This window comes from Arachis hypogaea, chromosome 14 (assembly GCF_003086295.3).
Source record: "Arachis hypogaea cultivar Tifrunner chromosome 14, arahy.Tifrunner.gnm2.J5K5, whole genome shotgun sequence".
NCBI classification, from domain to species: Eukaryota; Viridiplantae; Streptophyta; class Magnoliopsida; order Fabales; family Fabaceae; genus Arachis; species Arachis hypogaea.
The window spans coordinates 133,843,496-133,862,197 of NC_092049.1; the positions used below are offsets into that span (position 1 = coordinate 133,843,496).

Sequence of the window (18,702 nt, forward strand, 5' to 3'; positions counted from 1 at the left end):
TACAAGGGTTATCATTGTTGGGATCTTCTTTCTAAACGTATTCATATATCTCGTCATGTTATATTTTGGGAACATCACATGTTTTCTAAGTTCTCCTCCTTTGATTCCATTCTTTCTACTCAGTCACCGTTCTTCACTAATGCCAATATTGATATTTTTTCTAGTGATGATTCTACAGGTTCTATCTCCAGTCAACCTCTCGAACTTTCTACTCTTCCGCCTTCTCACCTCCCGATGATTCTAGACCGGACGATGATCCTGCTCCTACTGTCATGCCTCCTCCCTCCAGGCGTTCTTCTAGGATAAGAAATTCACCAACTCATCTTCTTTATTATTATTATTTTTCTACTATTCTTCATCACCATAAACCTCAGTCATTCTGAGAAGCCTCTACAAATTCAATTTGGCAGCAAGCAATGTAGGAAGAAATCCAAGCACTTGAAAAAGTACACACTTGGGACTTGATTTATCCTCATTCTAATAATGAAATTGTGGATAGTAGATGGGTATATGAGATCAAGACTCGCTCTGATGGTTCTATTGACCGTTATAAAGCACGGTTGGTCGCTCAAGGATGTACGCAAGAGTATGGTATTGACTATGAAGAGACTTTCGCTCCTGTTACTTGTCTCATTTATGTTCACGCTCTCCTTGCCATTATTGCGGTCAAAAAATGGTCTCTTAGTCAGATGCATGTGAAGAATGCATTTCTTAATGAGGATTTAAAAAAGAAGGTCTATATAAAACCATCTCCAGGATATCCTTATCCTTCCAGCAAAGTTTGTCCCCTTCGCAAGACACTTTATGGTTTTAAACAAGCTCTTCGTGAATGGTTTGACAAGTTTAGCACCACTATATACAAATTCGGTTTCACTTGCAGCCCTTATGAGAATGCTCTCTTTATTCGTAAAAGTAAACGTAGAGTTATTTTTCTACTTTTGTATGTTGCTGACATGATCATTACTGGAGATGATGTTGATGGTATCCCTGATCTCAAAACCTCCCTTCACTATACTTTTGAGATGAAAGATCTTGGTTCTCTCAGTTATTTTTTAGTCTAGAAGTCATATCCACAGATGATGGTAGCTATCTCTCTAAAGCTAAATATGCTTCGGATCTTCTTGCTCGAGTTGGAATTACAGATAGTTGCACTGAGTCTACTCTTCTTGAGCCTAATGTTCAATTTACCCCTATGGGTGACACTGTTTTGGATAATCATATTCTCTATCGACAGTTGGTTGGAGGTCTCGTCTACTTGACTGTCACACGACCAGACATCGCCTATCCAGTTCATGTTCTTAGCCGGTTCTTGTCAACTCTTTGCATTCTTAGGCACTCTATTTCATTGTCTTCATTTTTCTGCCCATTCCTCTTTATTCTTTCAGGCATACTCAGATGCTGATTGGACTGGTGACACAACTGATCGTCATTCTACTACTGGTTATTGTTTGTTTCTTCGTAACTCTGTCATTTTCTGGCGAGCCAAGAAACAAATGCTCACTGCTCGATCAAGCACAAAAACTGAATTCCGTGCTCTCGCTGATACTACTATTGAGGTGGTCTCGATTTGTTTGCTTCTCGAAAACTTGGGTGCTCCTTAGTTGTCCCCGACTAATTTTTTGTGTGACAACCGCATTGCTATTCAGATTGCCCATAATGATTATTTTCCATTAACGCACCAAATACATTGAGATTGACTGTCACTTTGTTCAGCAACGTCTCTTTATTGATGCTGTTTGTCTCATAGCTGTTGAAATTCTGGATCAGATATATCTTCACGAAGGCTCATCATCCTACCCGTTTTCGAACTCTAATATCCAAGCAAAAAATGGTATCCTTAGCTCCCACTTGAATTTGAAGAGGATATTAAAGTATAATTAGGATCAATTAAAATTAGTTAATATCATCTATATTTATATAGCTTTTTTATATATTTATTATAGAATTTTATGCTTTTATTGTTTCGATTCTTCTAACATATATATATATATATATATATATATATATATATATATAGTTATCATGATTACATTCTCTAAGAAATGCTGAAGATGAGTATAAGTAAAAATATATTTATTTAGTATATATAAAAAAAAAAGATGAATTCCAACATAATAAACCCCATCCCAGAATTCAAATGCGTGTCTAAAATTGGTTCTTTTAAGCTTGATGTGTGACAAAGAACAAGGTTTTAGACTTAGTTACGATTTTTTTCCTTTATCCAAAATAAAAAATTGAAAAGCTAAAATTTGAACAACAAACGATAATTAGATCCAAATTCCATAGAAAGTACTCAAAATATATAGATGTAATACTCCATCTTTAGTTGTTTTGCAAACAAATACAACTTCAATACTCTAAATATAGATGTAGTCTGATTCATCTTAGTATAATTAGATAAATTAATATAATATAAGAATAATATTCTAAAAGATATTGCCATTTCAAACCTTTTTTGTTGAGCACATGAATTTAGAGCGCGGAATTTTTCTAGTTGAATTATACTGCCGCAGCTTTGAGAGAGAGAAAATCAGAGATTTTGTTGGTGTAAAAGTCTGGTTGTATGGAATTGTTGGGACTTTGAAGAGTCTCCAGTGAGGTAACCCCTGAGAGGACAAGAAGAGTTTTGCAGCCGCCATTTTGCCCAAATAATATGTCAGTGTCCAATCTGTCTCCAACCATACATATCTGTGATTTTGCAATGCCGAATCTATTGTTCCATAGTAAGGTTACAACTCAGTCAAAGAAAAATTTATGATGTTGTAATTAACATGTAAAATTATATGCAGTATTGGAAGATAAGTTTAAGAAAGAATACATTGATATCATGTTGTAGAAGTAAATTTGTCAAATGTGGCGAAACAAAATATGTGATAGAATTTTAATTTATGTATGTATACCGCTTCAATCTTATAATATTATCCATGTCATGGATTATATCGCGCATCAATAGTATGAAATAAGGAAAAAGAAATCTTACTTGTTTGCTAAGTAGTCCATCATAAAAGTTGAGGGTTTTCCGACAACTAAAGGCTCACGTTGAGTAGATCCTCCAAGAGCACCAACCATAGAGCCCCCACCTGAAAACTCAAACTACAATTTTAAGCAATTATGTTGATCATAACAAATGTAACATAGCATGCTTAGATCAAGAAATATTGCTGTTTTAACTATAATATACAAAATTTTCGGAAACAAGATCAATAGAAGGAAAGAAGAAGAATAAAGTATAAACCTGCCCATTCCTGAGCATCTGTGAGATGTGTAACAGCATCTCGATTCGTAGCAATGAAGAGACACCCGGGGTTTTCGCGAATACAGAGTGTTCCATACCTTTACTCACAAAAGAGAAAAAAAACACACTTATAAATGTAAGAATCACCTGCCACCACTAGTTAATTTGACTAAATACATATGAACTAGTTATGTTTCGTGGTCAATGTTTGAAATCTTACTGGATTTTGTAATAGTTGAAGTAACGATCAAACCCAACTACCACTGCACCAACCTGATAACAAACATAATCTTTTAATAAGAAGTCCTAATACTATCAAATGAAAAATAACAAATGAAGAAATGGAAGTACACACATCATGGTCGTGTTCCATTAAAAACCCTGGCTTCAACTCTATCTTTTTGTCACCGTCTTCCTAAAAGAGCAACATACAAAGAGGGAGAAAGAATGATAAACATCAATAATCACGATTGAAAAATATTCAATACATATATTAAATATTGAAAAATACAGTGTTGCATGTTATGATATGAAATCTGATTGACATTAAAGCTTTTTAATAATGGAACTAAATACATACTGGTCCACCAAGATATTGAAATCCAGCAAGTTCAAGCTCTTTTAAAATGCCATCTTCTCCAATGACATAAACCTGAATCATGCTTAATTATAAGTCCTTTATTTTCAACTTCATAAAAAAATCAAAAAAATATTCTTAGTTTGGACAAATTTAAAGAAGATTCTGTGAAATTTATTGTATTGAAATATGCAGTAGAAGGTGATATGCATTACCTTTTTATCTTTTGGGAAATCAATGGACTTCAGGTATGCAGCAGCTGCAAAAGATGAAGCAAAAATTTCCTCCTAAAAGGTAATTAAAATTATGATTATTTAAACTGGACATTGATTGAGAATTTCTATGTAAACAGGGAAAATTATGAAGAAAATGTGGACTAACCTCACTAACATCCAAGCCTAGTGTTTCAAACTTCTTTCCATATTGCTTCCTAGACTTTGTTGAGTTGTTGGTGACAAAAACTAACCTTTTTCCCTGGAGAAGTTAATCAAAAGCTCTATATCATGAATTAAAGAATAATTACTATTCACATTTTGCAATTGCAGGTAGAGGGCTAATGGCCACATTAATATACAACCTTTGATCGAAGCATGTCAAGTGTTTCAGGAACTCCTTCTATCAATTTATCACCTTTCCATATAACACCTACAAATTAAGTGTAAATGGAAAAGAAGTGAACATTTGAATGCAGTATTAGTAATTGGGAGGATAAACCATTTTTCTAATAATAAAAAGATGCGAAATATCAAGAATCTAACTCAACAAGAAGTAAAGTTCTTATATTTAAATTTTTTTTTCCTATTAAAGATGTGTTATTTGTACTCATTCTTATCTCATACATCTAGCTGACATGCAATAATGTTGTGTGACTGTGTGAGACTCATTCTATATCATTTTCACACTCTATTCAGCAATATAGAGACGAATTGAGTACACATAATATTCTTCTTTCTAAAGACCTATCCCAGTGTTTTGTCCAAATTTTAAACAAAAATAACATTTCAGATAGGATGATGCTACTGTACATTGTAACTTTCGATAAAGAGTGAAGAATGATTTCCTTTATAATAAAAAAATACCCAAAGAATCATGTACAATGGACATGTTCTCTATAAATTTAGTCAAAATCTTCATTTTTTACACAATTTTACTCTTCATCCAAGAAGCTCCCTTTCAACTAAATGTGTTCTGCAATTCTTTTCGCTCACAGTATTCTAATCACAAAATCAGCTCAACTCAAAATAATTTCTATTTACCCAATTGAGATATGCCGTATCTTTTTCATCTTTCCGTAAAACAAACAAGCATCAATTTAATTGCAGATAACTTGTTCGTAAAAATAACCAAAAAGAAACAACAGCAACTCATAATCAGAATCACTCAAGTGACAAAAGAAAAAGTGTTGCTACCATCACAATCGAAGATAAAAGTCTCGACGGAGTCAATGAGCTCATCCGCATTTTTCAAAGGTTGTGCTGCAGCGCGTGTAGTGAAACTCGTCATTCTTGAACGGTTAGAAGAAGAATAACTAGCCTTCCTTCTAGAATTATTCAAAGATAAAGGATTACAACACAATTTATAGCTTTTTGGAATTGATTGGAACCATAATGTACTATTATTACTTTTATGGGTTTGTGGGAGTGCAGTTACAACTGCACGGGTAGTTAGAACACTCTCAGTCCTAAGCATCTTCTGTTTAGTGTAAGTTCCTTTTTTTCCTTTTTTGGTTTAAGAACAATTTTTTGTGGTGTGGGTTCACCCACTAACTTAGATGGCATGTGTATGTAGATTGAGTTGGAACCTCTTGTTTTTGAGTGGCCATGATGTATGCACTTTATAGATCATATAATCTACTTCATGTATGGATGTTATTGTCTTGGACTTTTACTAATATAAAAAATTGACACCTATTCAGTGAAAGTTTTTTTAGTTGAATCATACAACTTGATATTGTAAGTTTTTTTTTTAATGAATTCAATAAAGTTGGATATCCCTAACAGTAATGTATCAAACAAGTCAAAAGTTCTATATAACAAGTAATTAATTTCTTACTACTCTATAGGTATTCATTTTTTTCACATAAACATTTTTTATATGTATTCATTTTCTCCTTCCATTAACATTCAAGTTTATTTTTTATTTATAATTACAATTTCAATCACTAATTAGTAATTAAAAACAAGGAGAGAAAAGACTGCAATATTTATATACTCAACAAAAATGTCTGAAATGAATAATATTTTTTAAAATATTATTCTTATATTATATTAATTTATGTAATTATACTAAGATGAATGTAACTGCATCTATATTTTGAAAACTCAAATTGTATTTGCTTGCAGAACAACTAAAGAGGGAGTACTACATCTATATATATGGAGTACTTTCTATTGAATTTAGATCTAGTTATTTTTTGTTGTTCAAATTTTATCTTTTTAATTTTTTATTTTGGATTGAAAAATCATATATAAAATCTTGTTAATAGTTAATATATGGTATTATTTAAAGTTTCTATAAGAATATATATTAAAAGTTAATATAGAATAAATTTTATTAATATTATTTAAAATGAGATATTTTAATATTAATAAATAAAATATTATATATTAATACCATAGTTAATATTATAACTCAAGTTTTAATAAAGCACGAACTGATTCATTTGTCATGATTGACTATTTTTATCTAAGTCTTACTTTTATGTGTGATTCTAAAAAGAAATAATTAATTCTGAATAAAATAATTTTAAATCTAAATTAATGTTTTCAAAGTTAGAAGAGTCTCACATAAAAATTAACTAAATCTGAAAACTTGACCAAACTTTATATAGATTTAAGTTAATTAAACACCTATTACCAATTTTGTAAGTATTATGTTCAAAATGTTTTATTACAGTGGAGTAATGTTTGACTCTTTATGTTACAAAACTCAAGTTCTTGGTATTTAATCAGTAACTTTAACTGCCTTTAGGTCTTGGAGCTTCCTATTTTGCCCAATCCATTGTTTGATTATGACATAATTGCTTCCATAGGTAGATATGCGAGAGTATTAAGAAAAATATTTGTAATTTGTGATCAAAGACATGAATGGTTGCCTCAATAAAAAAGAACTAAATGAATATCAGGTTTTTAATTAAAGGTATCAAACCCTTAAGAGATAGCTAACACAAATTAGGAATTTCAAAACGCAATCATAGGAGCTAATAAAAAATATCTATTTCATATTTTTGTTCACCTTCTCATAATGAAAGGAAAGCAAAGCAAGCTGATAAAAAATTATTTACATTGTAAAAAAGAAATCTGCAATATATCATTCTTTAAAATATCTATTAGTGGCTGCATTTATACCATTAACAATTGAGGATTCATTTAATAATAGGTAAATTACAGAACGCTTCAAAGAGTTTGATTACAATATACATATACACACTTCACATGTGTATTCTTCATGATGCTCATTTGAACTATGATTTTCCTCATTTGTTTGCCAGGCACGTGTATCTGTGTCCACGCGTCAAGCTTGAAAGAGCCAATCTTGGACACACGTCTGGATTCTGGGATGTAGGGGTTACTGTGTTGGAAGTTGGAACTCATCTTTTATATATATATATACTCCATCTTTGCTAATGTAAGAAGTATGAGAAATTTTTAGAAACATCCTTTTAATTTTTTGAAATACAATTTATGATCTCACTTGTTGAACAGAATTATTTTTCCTAGCCAAAAACTTGTAATATAGTGCCTTATGGTTGCCCTCTTACTCAAATTGTTGGAATTATTGAAATGGACTCTATTTTCAGTTTTGTCAGGACAAGATGACTTTTCTAGCAAAAAGAATAATCAATGAACTTGTTCATATTAAAAAAGATTTCTAAATATTCAAACCAAATGGAAGCACAAACTCAACCAACTATATAATATATATAGGCAAAAATGGTAATTCAATACTTGAATTCTCATACCAGCAATGATAAAAATAAATATATCCCACACCATTAATTACATTATGATAAGGATACTCACACTTTGACATACCAACCAAAAAAGATTATATCAAATCACAAGACACACCCTCATTCTATTATTGGAGAAAAAAGCATCAAATTCTCCAAAAAAAAAAAAACGAATTAATGAATAATACTAATCATATAATATAGAAGCACTAGAACAATAATAGGCACACCATTGCAGATTGCAATGTTATCACTTATCATCAATCAGTGACTTAATTAAACTTGGAAAGGCCATGGCCAATCCTTCAAATCCTCTTCATTCTGAACCTTATTACTCCTCACAGCAACAATGGCGCCACCATGATGATTCTCACCTTCAACATAATGATAGTACTTGAGGAAAAATGCAAGAGTCATAACCATCCATTCTAAGCAGAAAATCAAGATGCTAAGTCCACCAGCCAACTTGAGAATCACAGAACCATCCTCTTCTCTAACATAAGATTTCAACTGTCCAAGAAAATCAGAAGTTCTTGTGAAGACCAAGACAGAAACCGAGCCTTGGAATATGGCGGTGAGGACGGTGAAGATCATGTGGGCAGAGTACCATCGACTGATGCCAGCCGAGACGGCCGCGCAACCGGAGACAGCGCCGACGATGGTGAAGACGTGGAGGAGGATAAGGAAGAAGCCGCAAAGGGAAGGTAGGAGCCTGAGGGAGAGAGTGAGGAAGATGCAGCTGGAGGCTGCACCTAAGAGGATGTAGTTGCTGAAGAGGAAGGCCTTGTGGATGTGGTAGTGTTGTGGAGACACTGAACCATTGTTGTTGTTGTTCAATGAAATTCCCATTCTGGAAATGAATGAATGAAATGGAACTTTAAGACTAAGGTTGAATTGATGTTGTTGTTATTGAAGATTGAAGGATGAAGAAGAGTGAAGTTTTGTTTGTTGGAGTGAGTGAGTGATGGTGATTGTGTTAATATAATAAGGTTTTGGAGGCTAAACGGTCATATTTGTGTGCTGTGAAATGTGACCGTTGTTGGGATAAGGAGAAAAGAGCATCATGTTCATGTTTGTGTTGCAACGGATACATTGCTAACAGCTATTTTCTTTTTTGGTTTTTTGGGTTGGCACTTGGCATTGACTTTGTTAAGGATCCACTTTTTGGTGATTCAGAATTGTTTTCATTTGATTACTTAATTACTGCTAGCTTTTCCAGCTCATTATTTCTGAGTATTTTGAAGCTTTTCTCCTCTTTGCCATTGGTGTTTCTTTTGCATACAGAAGTTTCCATGGAATGATTTTCAAATGGGGCGAATTAAATTTTGAGTACACTACAAAATTTAGCCAAATTTAAGCTAGATTGAACAAGTGATTAATTCACTCATTCCGTTAAACAAGTGTCAATTATTCAAATTTCATCTTTTGTATTCAATAATCCATTGACAAATAACAAGTCGTTGAATAGAACTGAGATCCATGGCAAATTAATCAAGACTTGTTAGACGAATCTGTTCTGCTAGAAAACCAATTAGGAGAATAGCGAACTAAAACCAACTAATTAAAAAATACGAGGTTTTATATATATATATATATATAACAATTCCCTACTACCTTAATTTTTCAAATTTCAAAACTAAAAATACAAAAAATTGAGTTGAATTGGCTTAAATTATAGTTAGCTCCCTAACCTTTTTCTAGACTGAAAGGATTATGGGAAAAAAATTTGGCTGAATTTCTTGACATAAATCATGAGAATTATTAAAACTAAAAGTATAAAACCCACATTTATTTCAAAATTAATAATACATCATATTATTTGAACAACTCCATTAAATTCAATAACTACTTCAAGGAAGATGGTCCTTTACCCAAAGTCATAAATAAATATAACTATGAACTGCCGTAGATAAATTCATATTTCTTTCTGCATACTGCATAGTGAATTTCCCAACAAACAAGGAATTTGCACCATACTATACAAAGAAAATAGGTACAGAACTAAATCACAAGCTAAGTTACATAAGCTTGAAGAGGCAGAATATCAATCTTGTTTAAAGGGAAATGCTACAACCAACATAAAGATTAGTGACTGTGGGAGTTACAAATGGCGATACTTTACAAAAATATATACATTAGAGACCCATATTACCATATTCTGTTACTATTATTAATCAATAAGATGGATGATACTCATGCCACTTCAAGAAACTAAATATCTAAATTCTCCTATCTCCAAAAAATTATAAATGAGAAAAGCCATAATAAACTAAAACGTTTGGGGGAGACCCTGCTGCAAGACTTTCAGTCAAAACAACCCACCACTGCTTTGAATCTTTCTTTACAACTATATCTGCCACTGCTACATGTAGGGTTCAGAAATCCGACTTCATGAGCTTTGTTCGAGGTTTTAAGTTAATATTTGCGAACGGTTTCGGCTGCTCTACATGAACATAATCCCTTGTCTTGAGAACCTGCCAACATTGTTGAATGTTAAATCTGAAACAATGCAAGAGTTGCCATGTATGCTTAAAAAAATTGGAAATAGCATTAAACACTAATAATTATGAGCATGCTAACTGTGATACAAACCAGTCAAATCCTGGATAATTGCAAATCCAAGTGATGCAACAAGAATATTACGATCCATAAAAGCAAAGTGTCACCCTCTAGCAAATAGTCAATGGATTTTTTCTTATTCCATTTTGATTTTTTTAATTTTCTATTTGAAAATTTAGCATGCACACTGCATCTACTATAACCGACTATATATATTGAGGATTGAGAAAGCTTTGGTACACAATTTTTTATTTCTAAAATACCCTTTGTGTGTAAAAATTTGTAATTTCTAACACTTGAATCAAAATTTATTATTATAGGCACTAGTTAATGTAAAAATTCATTACATTATTAGATGATAAAACCAGTACATATGTCCAGCCAGAAAACAGTCCTCAAGAACATACCAGGGTTTCAAAAAACATCCTTGATGCTTCCTTGCGTGTTTTACCAGCTAATAAGTTGTCAAGATGAATATTCTGCCTTCCATTTAGATCATCCTTCTCAAACAAGATCTGCAGATACTTTGCAACAGCCCTGAGGATAAATGTATTAGATTAGTTAGCTACTGAAATATAACAAGCATCACAAAATATTTAATTGAAGGTGAGTTTATATGAATAGCAAGCAGACCATACAACAGAAAAAATATATGCAGTTATCTTCTAAGCAGAGGAACTTTATTTTAACAAAGCTTTACATAAACATACCTGGTCCGGGAAGACCATCCACTAAGATCGGCTCCTCCTTCTGGTACATAATCATCATCATCATCAATCATCTCATCATCATCAACATTCAAAAATCCTGGAAAAAAGAATAGAGACAGCGAATTCAAACATATGAAAGAAACAAACAAGATAGCAATGGTTACAGTATCACTCCTGTTTTCACCAACCAATACATATTAATGATTAGTTTGCAATTTCAAAGCTGAAATGATGGAACCAATGTCTAGTATCAATAGCTACTGTTTGAGTATATAGGGAACTACATGGTTGTAAAAACATTGCATATTAAGAATTTGTCTAAACATCAACAATGAGGAAGATTGAGAAGCAAACCTGTGTCATCAGGAATCATGACATTTTCCTGCACCATACAATCAAAAGGAAAAATAATTAGGCATGCATAAGAAACACCATTATAGATTGTTAGAGAAAGATAAGCATTATAGATTGTTAGAGAAAGATAAGCAGTGCATTTTCAAACACATCCTACTATAGACTTGGCATAAATTTCATTTTACATTGTACAATGTCATTGAAACAAACCTGGAATGCTTTCTTGTCAGTTATAAGTTATAACAGGTGTCAAATGTTAATAGGAATAATCCAACTCTAACAGGAAATCTCAAAAAGGGCAAACATTTTAAGGCAAATTGCAGAACTTACTTCATTGTGATCTACAAAAGGACTCTTAATAGCTGAGGTCTCGGGCCACGTTATACTTTGTACTCCATCTTCTTGATAGAGTGGATGTTCTGTATCATTCAGATAACCCTCTTTCTCATCTGAAACAAGAAGTGCAAACTCTGGACGATCTACTTCAGTATTTTCACCAACTACACAACCAGACAGTGTGTCCTTGTCATGGGCAATCTGATCCTCATTTTTATTACAATTTTCTTCTGTAGGTAGGTCTCCATTAAAGGAAGCCTGATTATTAGGATATTCATTGGCTTCCTGAGGACCAGCAGTCAAGGGTGCACATAAACCATTGTCTTCCAATCCATCTGTTTGAACTTCTGTTCTAACTTCCATACTATGTTCGGCAATTTCAATAGCATCTACCCCACTTTTATTGACTTTATCCTCCGCAAGCCCTTCCTCTAGAATAGATGTATTCAAATTCTGATCGGATGGGATGCCCATCTCTGTATGGATAGAATCAACAAGATCATTGGTTTTATCCGCAACAGGGTTGTTTTCAACAAGTTTAGTTAAGGATGAAGATTCATGCCCAGGTCCAGGGGCAACACATAAGTTTTCGGCTTCAGAGATCTCAATATTTACTCCGGCATTATTCACTTCAGCATCCTGAGAACCATGAGGCTCCTTTGCAAAATGTTCATGAGCATCAGTATCATGAGATCCCAAGTTAACTTCAGATTGGTGGTTCTCAGACAAAACAGAGATCTCATTAGGCTGCACTTCTGCTACTTCTTGGGGTTGGACACTCACAGGAACAACATTCCCTTCTGCGTCATGAGTTTCGGCCTTTGTTCTAGAAAGGGACTCCAGATCGTTTGTTTTTTCATTGACAGAACTATCCAAACCATCATCAATCACCTTGATACCAGAGAAATCTACCGTCCCGCTTTGCAAAACCACCAAATCAGGAGACCAACCTGGAAGATAAAAGTGAATATACTTAGATATGTCAAAGCATAAATGCATAATTAACAAATGATTATGATGACACTCTGTGAAATTAATTAAAACAATATGCTCTCATAAGTTTTTGGTAAAAATTTGGCTGCAACTAAAAGGAACTGATATCTGTATGACAATCCCTTAGGATGTAAAGATGAATTCTGTCCATCCCAAACTTCATGCATGGAATTATCAAATGTCATTGAAAACTTCATAGCTTCTCCTCACCTGTAAATATTGATTCACTGAAAATTACATCCTCCAGAAATTGTCTTTGAATCATTATAATCTCATGACGGGTGCAAGGAGCTTTCTTCCTTATGCGACGTATATCTTCAGTATTTGTCAACTGTTGCCGTATTGTACTTCAGAATAAGGGAAACACCATTATATTATAAGAGATTATCATACCAAAAATATTTCTCTTTTAAGTAATGCATGATTTTAGCTACTTTTAAGCCTCAAGTATCATTTAATAGATCAAACAGCTAGGTCACAAAACAGTTTAATAGAGCAAAAAAGACCACTTGCAAGAAACAAAAATAGACGAATATGTACTAAAAGGCATGAAAGACCATTGTAAAAGGCATGAAATTCACGAGGAAGAATATCATGTTATTTGTTTTATTATAATAACACACACACAAAATAATATAAAATAAAATATATAAAACCAAAAACTAGATGAATATGTGCAAGTTGATGGAAAGATTATAGAAACATACTCGCCATGCAAGACCATTGTATCATCCAAAAGCACCTTCCGTTTTGAAACAGAAGGGCGTGTTGCAGAAGCATTACGAAAGCGCTTGGTTGATGCTAGCTCAGGGACTGCCGGACTGGGTTTCATTTTTAATACTGAAGATCGTCTACCAACTGAAGTGACAACAAACTCATTTCAGCTACAACACTCAAGTGAAAGAAACAATATATATATATATATACACACACAAAAACATTTAGGCACATTATTCTACCTAATATGGAAGACAATAGATCATCATCATCAGGGACAGTCTCTCTACTTCTCTTGGATTGAGCCCCACCATATGATTCAAGCAAATCATTACTTTGCATTGTAAGAGTACTTTCTGTAAAACTGCGCTTTTTGCCTGAGATTCCTTTTCCTCTGTCAGCACCTGTATGGCTGTCAGATACACCCTGATTATCTGGAGTAGACTCCAAGAGCATATTAGTTACTTCACCATCATGTTGATAAGGAAGGGAGAGCAGTTTCTCAGGCTCCGGCATCACAGAAGCAGCAGATTTCTCTATGCTTTCTTCTTTATCACTAAATGTTTTGCTCCCAAGTTGCTCATCTGACTTCCCCAAATCCAGATTTCCTTCAGATACAAATGGCTCTATAGGTTCTTGGTAACCTAACGCAGGATCTAGAACATCAGTTTCATGACACTTCTCACCTGTAGAAAGAAGCAACTAATATTCAGTGAAAGTGGAGTCTACAAGTTTGGATATATCCATAAAAAAGATTACATAAACAAATATAAGTAACTTCTTAAAAAAGAAATAATCAACTCAAAAGTTAAGAGGAAAATAATACAGCTATGATGCAGTTCATTCTGGAAAACAGCTCAGAAAAAGGAAACTCAACTTGAAAGCATACCAAGAAAGCAAAACATGGTACAAAATACAAAATCCATAGGTCACAGTCTCAGAGACATGGCTGCTAACAAGACAATCGGAAACATGCAATAGAGAAATGTAAAAATAACAGAACCTGTTTCTCCAAACTCCATAGGTCACAGAGACATGGCTCTTTCTCCCTAAGTAGAAAAGTGATTGAAAAAAAAGGCATTAGATATTAACTAAATTTATTACCTTCGACATGTGACGGAGAAGGCTGGGTCAAATGGGAGCTGCATGGCCGAAGGAGTGACTCAGTGGGCTGCTCAGCTTCATGAGAATCATGGTTTAAAGTCTCTGCTGCCATCAGTTCCTGGGAGGGCTGAACTTCAACATCAACATCTGGAGGTTTACTAGGTGATCCTACAGGACTTGTCACAATGGATTTTTTAGCTTCATCGACAGGACTCAAATTTCCCTCGGGCTTAGAAAATTCACGGTCATCCAGAACTTCATCCTTTGACAATGAGGGAACACCCTCCAAATGGCCATCTGATTCTGGCTCTTGAGGTCCATCCATTTTAGATAGAAGTCTATCAGAGGGGTTCTCTTGATCAGATGTAACATGAGAACTAGGAGGTGCAACAGTTTCATTTGCGGTTGCTCCAGAACCATGATTATTTGGTATCAAATTTTCTTGATCCGTCATCATGCCTTCCAAATGATCTTGTTCCTCTTTTTCTTTGTCCATGTCAACCATTTCGCTGTCACTATTTTCATGATGGAAATCTTCACCATTTTGTTTCACATTATTTTGCAGGGAGGAATCAATTATATCATTCTCCCTTTCATGTGCAACAGAATCATTTTGGCTCTTCATTGACATGAAGTCTGCCAAATCATTAGCAGCTTCATTATTTACCTGATCCACCTGAGCACCAAGCCAGTTTGGCTCTTCAAGTCCAGGAGTAGATGGACCTTCGGCTTCAGCAGCATCAGGTAAATCATCAATCTGTTCAAAACCGATTAAATCACTTACTGAAATGAGAAGAAAGGAAATAGAAGTATTACATGAATAATCCGCACTTTTATTTCATCCACTCTCCAACCCAATAAAGGAAACAGAAAAATGAAGAGAACAAGGAATAAAAGTGAACATTGATGGGGTTCCTGACTTTCACTTGACTTGAACAAAGTTCACATACCTCCTCTTTCACTTCATCTTTTTGATGGGACACTTGAGGACCAGCATTGCAGTCATCATGCTCCAAAGTAGCTGCTTTGTCTGTTAACAAAACCTGATTTTAAGAAATAAAGTTAAAAAAATCAAAATTAAAACGAGAAAAATTGTTCTACATAATTGCACCAATTCAAAGATAATTGATCTCCATAGATAGTACACATCAAGATATTTTCACATCTTTCACAATTGTGTTATTTCAGTTTAGATATAGCATAACTCCAATATATTCACCAAAAAGTATCGCCCTGAATAGTAAAGCAAATAATATATTTGGGGTACAGAAGATGTACCAGATAAATCTAGCAAATCGATGAAGATAATGACTAGGAAATATCAGAAATATATCAGGTCTACAAGAGGTAGGCAAATATCAGATGGATATATGACAATAGTACAATACCACCACAACAGATCATGCTTCATGCATTTAGAGCTGATTAAAAAATAAAAAAGGAAAGACTAATTACCTCATCAAGGTCTAAACCAATTTGAGAAGCATCACCATCACCAAACCGCTCTGCAATAAATGCATTTGCCATTCAACATTATTTAGTTGAGGTTTCTCAGTTGTGTAATTAAAATTCACACCCAAGTAATCTAGAAAGAGAAACAAGAGGCAAAGGGAGTAATACTAACCATCTAATCCAAACTGTGAATTACTATAAACCACACCCTCCATGGTATCTTGTAGAGTGATCTGCTCCCTACTACTGACATGGTGGTCAACATAGTTGCTGCAAGTTCAACATAAAAAAAACAGCTAAATAAAGTGAATAACAATGTTGCTGCAGGAAGTAAGATGGCTCCATTCAAGTACTTTGAAACTAACCCTTGAAATATGTCATTATCTGGTAGTTCAAAATCATCAAGATCAAACGTCTCAGGTAAGGTGATAGAATGGTAAGGTGCAGTGGACTCTTCTGGTGGCAAATCAACTGCAGTGGAGCGGAAAGCTTGCTTTATCTTAAGCAATGCCTCACTGCAGTCATCAAAAAGGTAATTCACCTTTCTCGAATATATCCTCACAACACCAAGCAGAAGATGACTAGACAAACGGAGTGCGATTGGTACGTCGGGAAAAAGAATGGAATCTGTTTATCAAATATTTACCAAATAAATATTCTGAGCCAGTAAGATATGATCAAAATTAGAAATGCAGCACAGGTATAGAAAAGGTAATAAAGTGTAATTGATTTCCACATTCTTCTCAGGTATGGATCCCACCGCAAGGAACATCTAAGAGTGCAAAGATTTCACATCAGCAGCAGCTAGTCTGGGAATCCTTCACTCACATTTTACAACCAGACTACATAATTGAAAATTTTCAGTGGTAGTCAACCTACCAGAAAAATTTATCCCAACAAAGGTTTTTACCAAGAAATAGATTTAAAAAAATTCCCATCCAAGGTTAAGTTCTTCATTTGGAAAGTAGTCTACCTATATCAATATGCCTTAGAAGATGGAGGGGGGAATTATGGCTTTTATTAGATATTGGAGGGAAGGATTCCATGGCAAAGAGCAAGTACAATGATATTTGTATTATTTGCTTTGGTATCTAAGGATTGTAACAGGTACTATAATGATATGCCCATCAAATTATAAGGGATTATTACGTGCCATCAAATGCTATTTTGTTTTCTCCCTGCTCATATTGTCTTTTGATGTCAAAGGAACTTCATTAAATAAAAAAGAGGGGGTAAAAGCTGGCCATAAAAAAGATAATTTCTTTTTCTTTTGAATGAAAAACCAAAAAATTTTACATACTAAATACTACCCCAGAATCACTTAGGAGATTTTTCACCCAAACAATGACCCATTAGGATTCAAAGGAAGGCAAACAATATAAAATGATAATATGATTTCTCAATTCTTGCAATAACCAGGCTACTAACTTTTTGTTCCAGATAAAGTTGCACTATTTTCTTTTCTTAGGTGATGTAGCTATCATAACATTCTCTAGTATTCCAGAACATCATTAATTATTTCTCAATGTGTATATATATAAAGGCAATAAATGACAACAAGAGGAAATATTCTCTTTTGCACCTGTGTGTCTTATTTGTTGGCTAAATTTTTCACCCCAAAATAATAAAATTTTTGGTTTTACAGATAAGTCAAAGTCTCATATAAAAGATCTTCTTGGGCTATTCCGTTTCTTTTCCATACTAGCAACTCCTAGTTCAGTACTACTAAATATTGCAGAAGGAAACCGTCAATTTCACTAATTTCAACCCTGAGTTCCAATTAAATTCCAAAACTAAACTAAAATTACATGAGGTTCTTAATTTCATCCACAAAGCCACTGTATCATTAAAGAACAAGGTGTCATAGTGGCATACCCATTATGGAATCTAATCATTTCGGGATATTAAATGATTAACAACATAAAAAATTCTGAGAATTAAATACCAAATCCAAAAGCATAGACATAAACACAAGATTTTGAAGTAAGAAGTAACTGACCAACTGAGACACCAATATCAGTATCAGCCACTTGATTCTTTCTGAGCTTCCTCTCCAAATGCGCAGCTATCCATATGGTCCCAAGTGGCCCCTTCTTCGCCAAAATAAACTGAGAGTAAAACATCTTCACCCCTCTTCCAATTCACTCACAAATATTCTCAATTTCCAAAGCAACAAAAAGAAAACTACCAACTTTACTCGAATTCTTAACCCCCCATACTCCAAATCCAAACCGTAGCTGTAGAAGTACCTCAAAACCCCCCGAAAAACACGGAAAACACGAAACCCTAAATGCTCCTCACACAAATCGACCCAGCTCCGAAACCGCAAAAGGGGGCTCAAGAAATGCTGGAAAACACGTGCTCAGCGAGAAATTGAGCTGAATCTTCTCTTTCATGAGTGAATAGCTCGAAGATCAGATGAATCCCGAAACCCTAGGGTGAAGTAGAAAAGGGCTTAAAGTAGGAACATGGATAAGCTCTTGTCGTGAGAGAATTGAAACCGCGTTGAATTGAAAATTGGGATTTCCCTCGTATTTTTTCACCAAGTGAGAGAAGAAAGGAGCAAAATTTTCAGATGCAGAAATCAAATTGATGCTATTTATTTTTTGAAACTGAAAAAAAGAAACAGGGAGTCTGTCTGATTCGGTGACATAAGGATGTTTATTTTTATTTTTTATTTTTTCATTTTAATCAATAAATAATTTATTGGATT

At 33.9% G+C, this 18,702-nt stretch overlaps 3 protein-coding genes across 3 annotated transcripts; all 3 read right to left on the minus strand.

Annotated features, from left to right (window-relative positions):
• Positions 1-2,267: 2,267 nt before the first annotated feature.
• On the minus strand, positions 2,268-5,652 carry LOC112744305 (phosphoglycolate phosphatase 1A, chloroplastic). Its single transcript, XM_025793883.2, has 10 exons — positions 5,222-5,652; positions 4,390-4,457; positions 4,194-4,286; positions 4,028-4,099; positions 3,816-3,887; positions 3,591-3,650; positions 3,456-3,508; positions 3,236-3,333; positions 2,981-3,080; positions 2,268-2,710 (listed from the first exon to the last, which is right to left on the minus strand). The coding sequence occupies exons 1-10, from the start codon at positions 5,499-5,501 to the stop codon at positions 2,500-2,502; spliced, it is 1,107 nt and encodes a 368-aa protein (XP_025649668.1). The 5' UTR covers positions 5,502-5,652; the 3' UTR covers positions 2,268-2,499.
• Positions 5,653-7,702: 2,050 nt separating this feature from the next.
• Positions 7,703-8,995, minus strand: LOC112744306 (uncharacterized). The gene has a single exon (XM_025793884.3). It carries the CDS (start codon positions 8,611-8,613, stop codon positions 8,041-8,043), a length of 573 nt encoding a protein of 190 aa, XP_025649669.1. The 5' UTR covers positions 8,614-8,995; the 3' UTR covers positions 7,703-8,040.
• A 635-nt stretch (positions 8,996-9,630) lies between these two features.
• LOC112744307 (sister chromatid cohesion 1 protein 4) lies at positions 9,631-18,702 on the minus strand. Its single transcript, XM_025793885.3, has 14 exons — positions 17,989-18,702; positions 16,355-16,616; positions 16,162-16,259; positions 15,993-16,042; positions 15,488-15,580; positions 14,538-15,294; positions 13,676-14,119; positions 13,424-13,574; positions 12,927-13,063; positions 11,718-12,673; positions 11,388-11,415; positions 11,034-11,130; positions 10,731-10,860; positions 9,631-10,238 (listed from the first exon to the last, which is right to left on the minus strand). The coding sequence occupies exons 1-14, from the start codon at positions 18,110-18,112 to the stop codon at positions 10,140-10,142; spliced, it is 3,426 nt and encodes a 1,141-aa protein (XP_025649670.1). The 5' UTR covers positions 18,113-18,702; the 3' UTR covers positions 9,631-10,139.

Bases quoted from the DNA above. Each gene is read 5' to 3' on its own strand.
- LOC112744306 (XM_025793884.3), bottom strand. From the start codon at position 8,613: ATGGGAATTTCATTGAACAACAACAACAATGGTTCAGTGTCTCCACAA.
- LOC112744307 (XM_025793885.3), bottom strand. From the start codon at position 18,112: ATGTTTTACTCTCAGTTTATTTTGGCGAAGAAGGGGCCACTTGGGACC. The intron at 16,043-16,161 runs GTTAGTATTACT...CATTTATTGCAG, and splicing joins TTCACAGTTTGGATTAGATG to AGCGGTTTGGTGATGGTGAT. The intron at 11,131-11,387 runs GTTTGCTTCTCA...TCTTTTTTCCAG, and splicing joins CATGATTCCTGATGACACAG to GATTTTTGAATGTTGATGAT.
- LOC112744305 (XM_025793883.2), bottom strand. From the start codon at position 5,501: ATGCTTAGGACTGAGAGTGTTCTAACTACCCGTGCAGTTGTAACTGCA. The intron at 4,100-4,193 runs GTTAGTCCACAT...ATTACCTTTTAG, and splicing joins TAGGCTTGGATGTTAGTGAG to GAGGAAATTTTTGCTTCATC. The intron at 3,509-3,590 runs GTGTGTACTTCC...GTTTGTTATCAG, and splicing joins TAATGGAACACGACCATGAT to GTTGGTGCAGTGGTAGTTGG.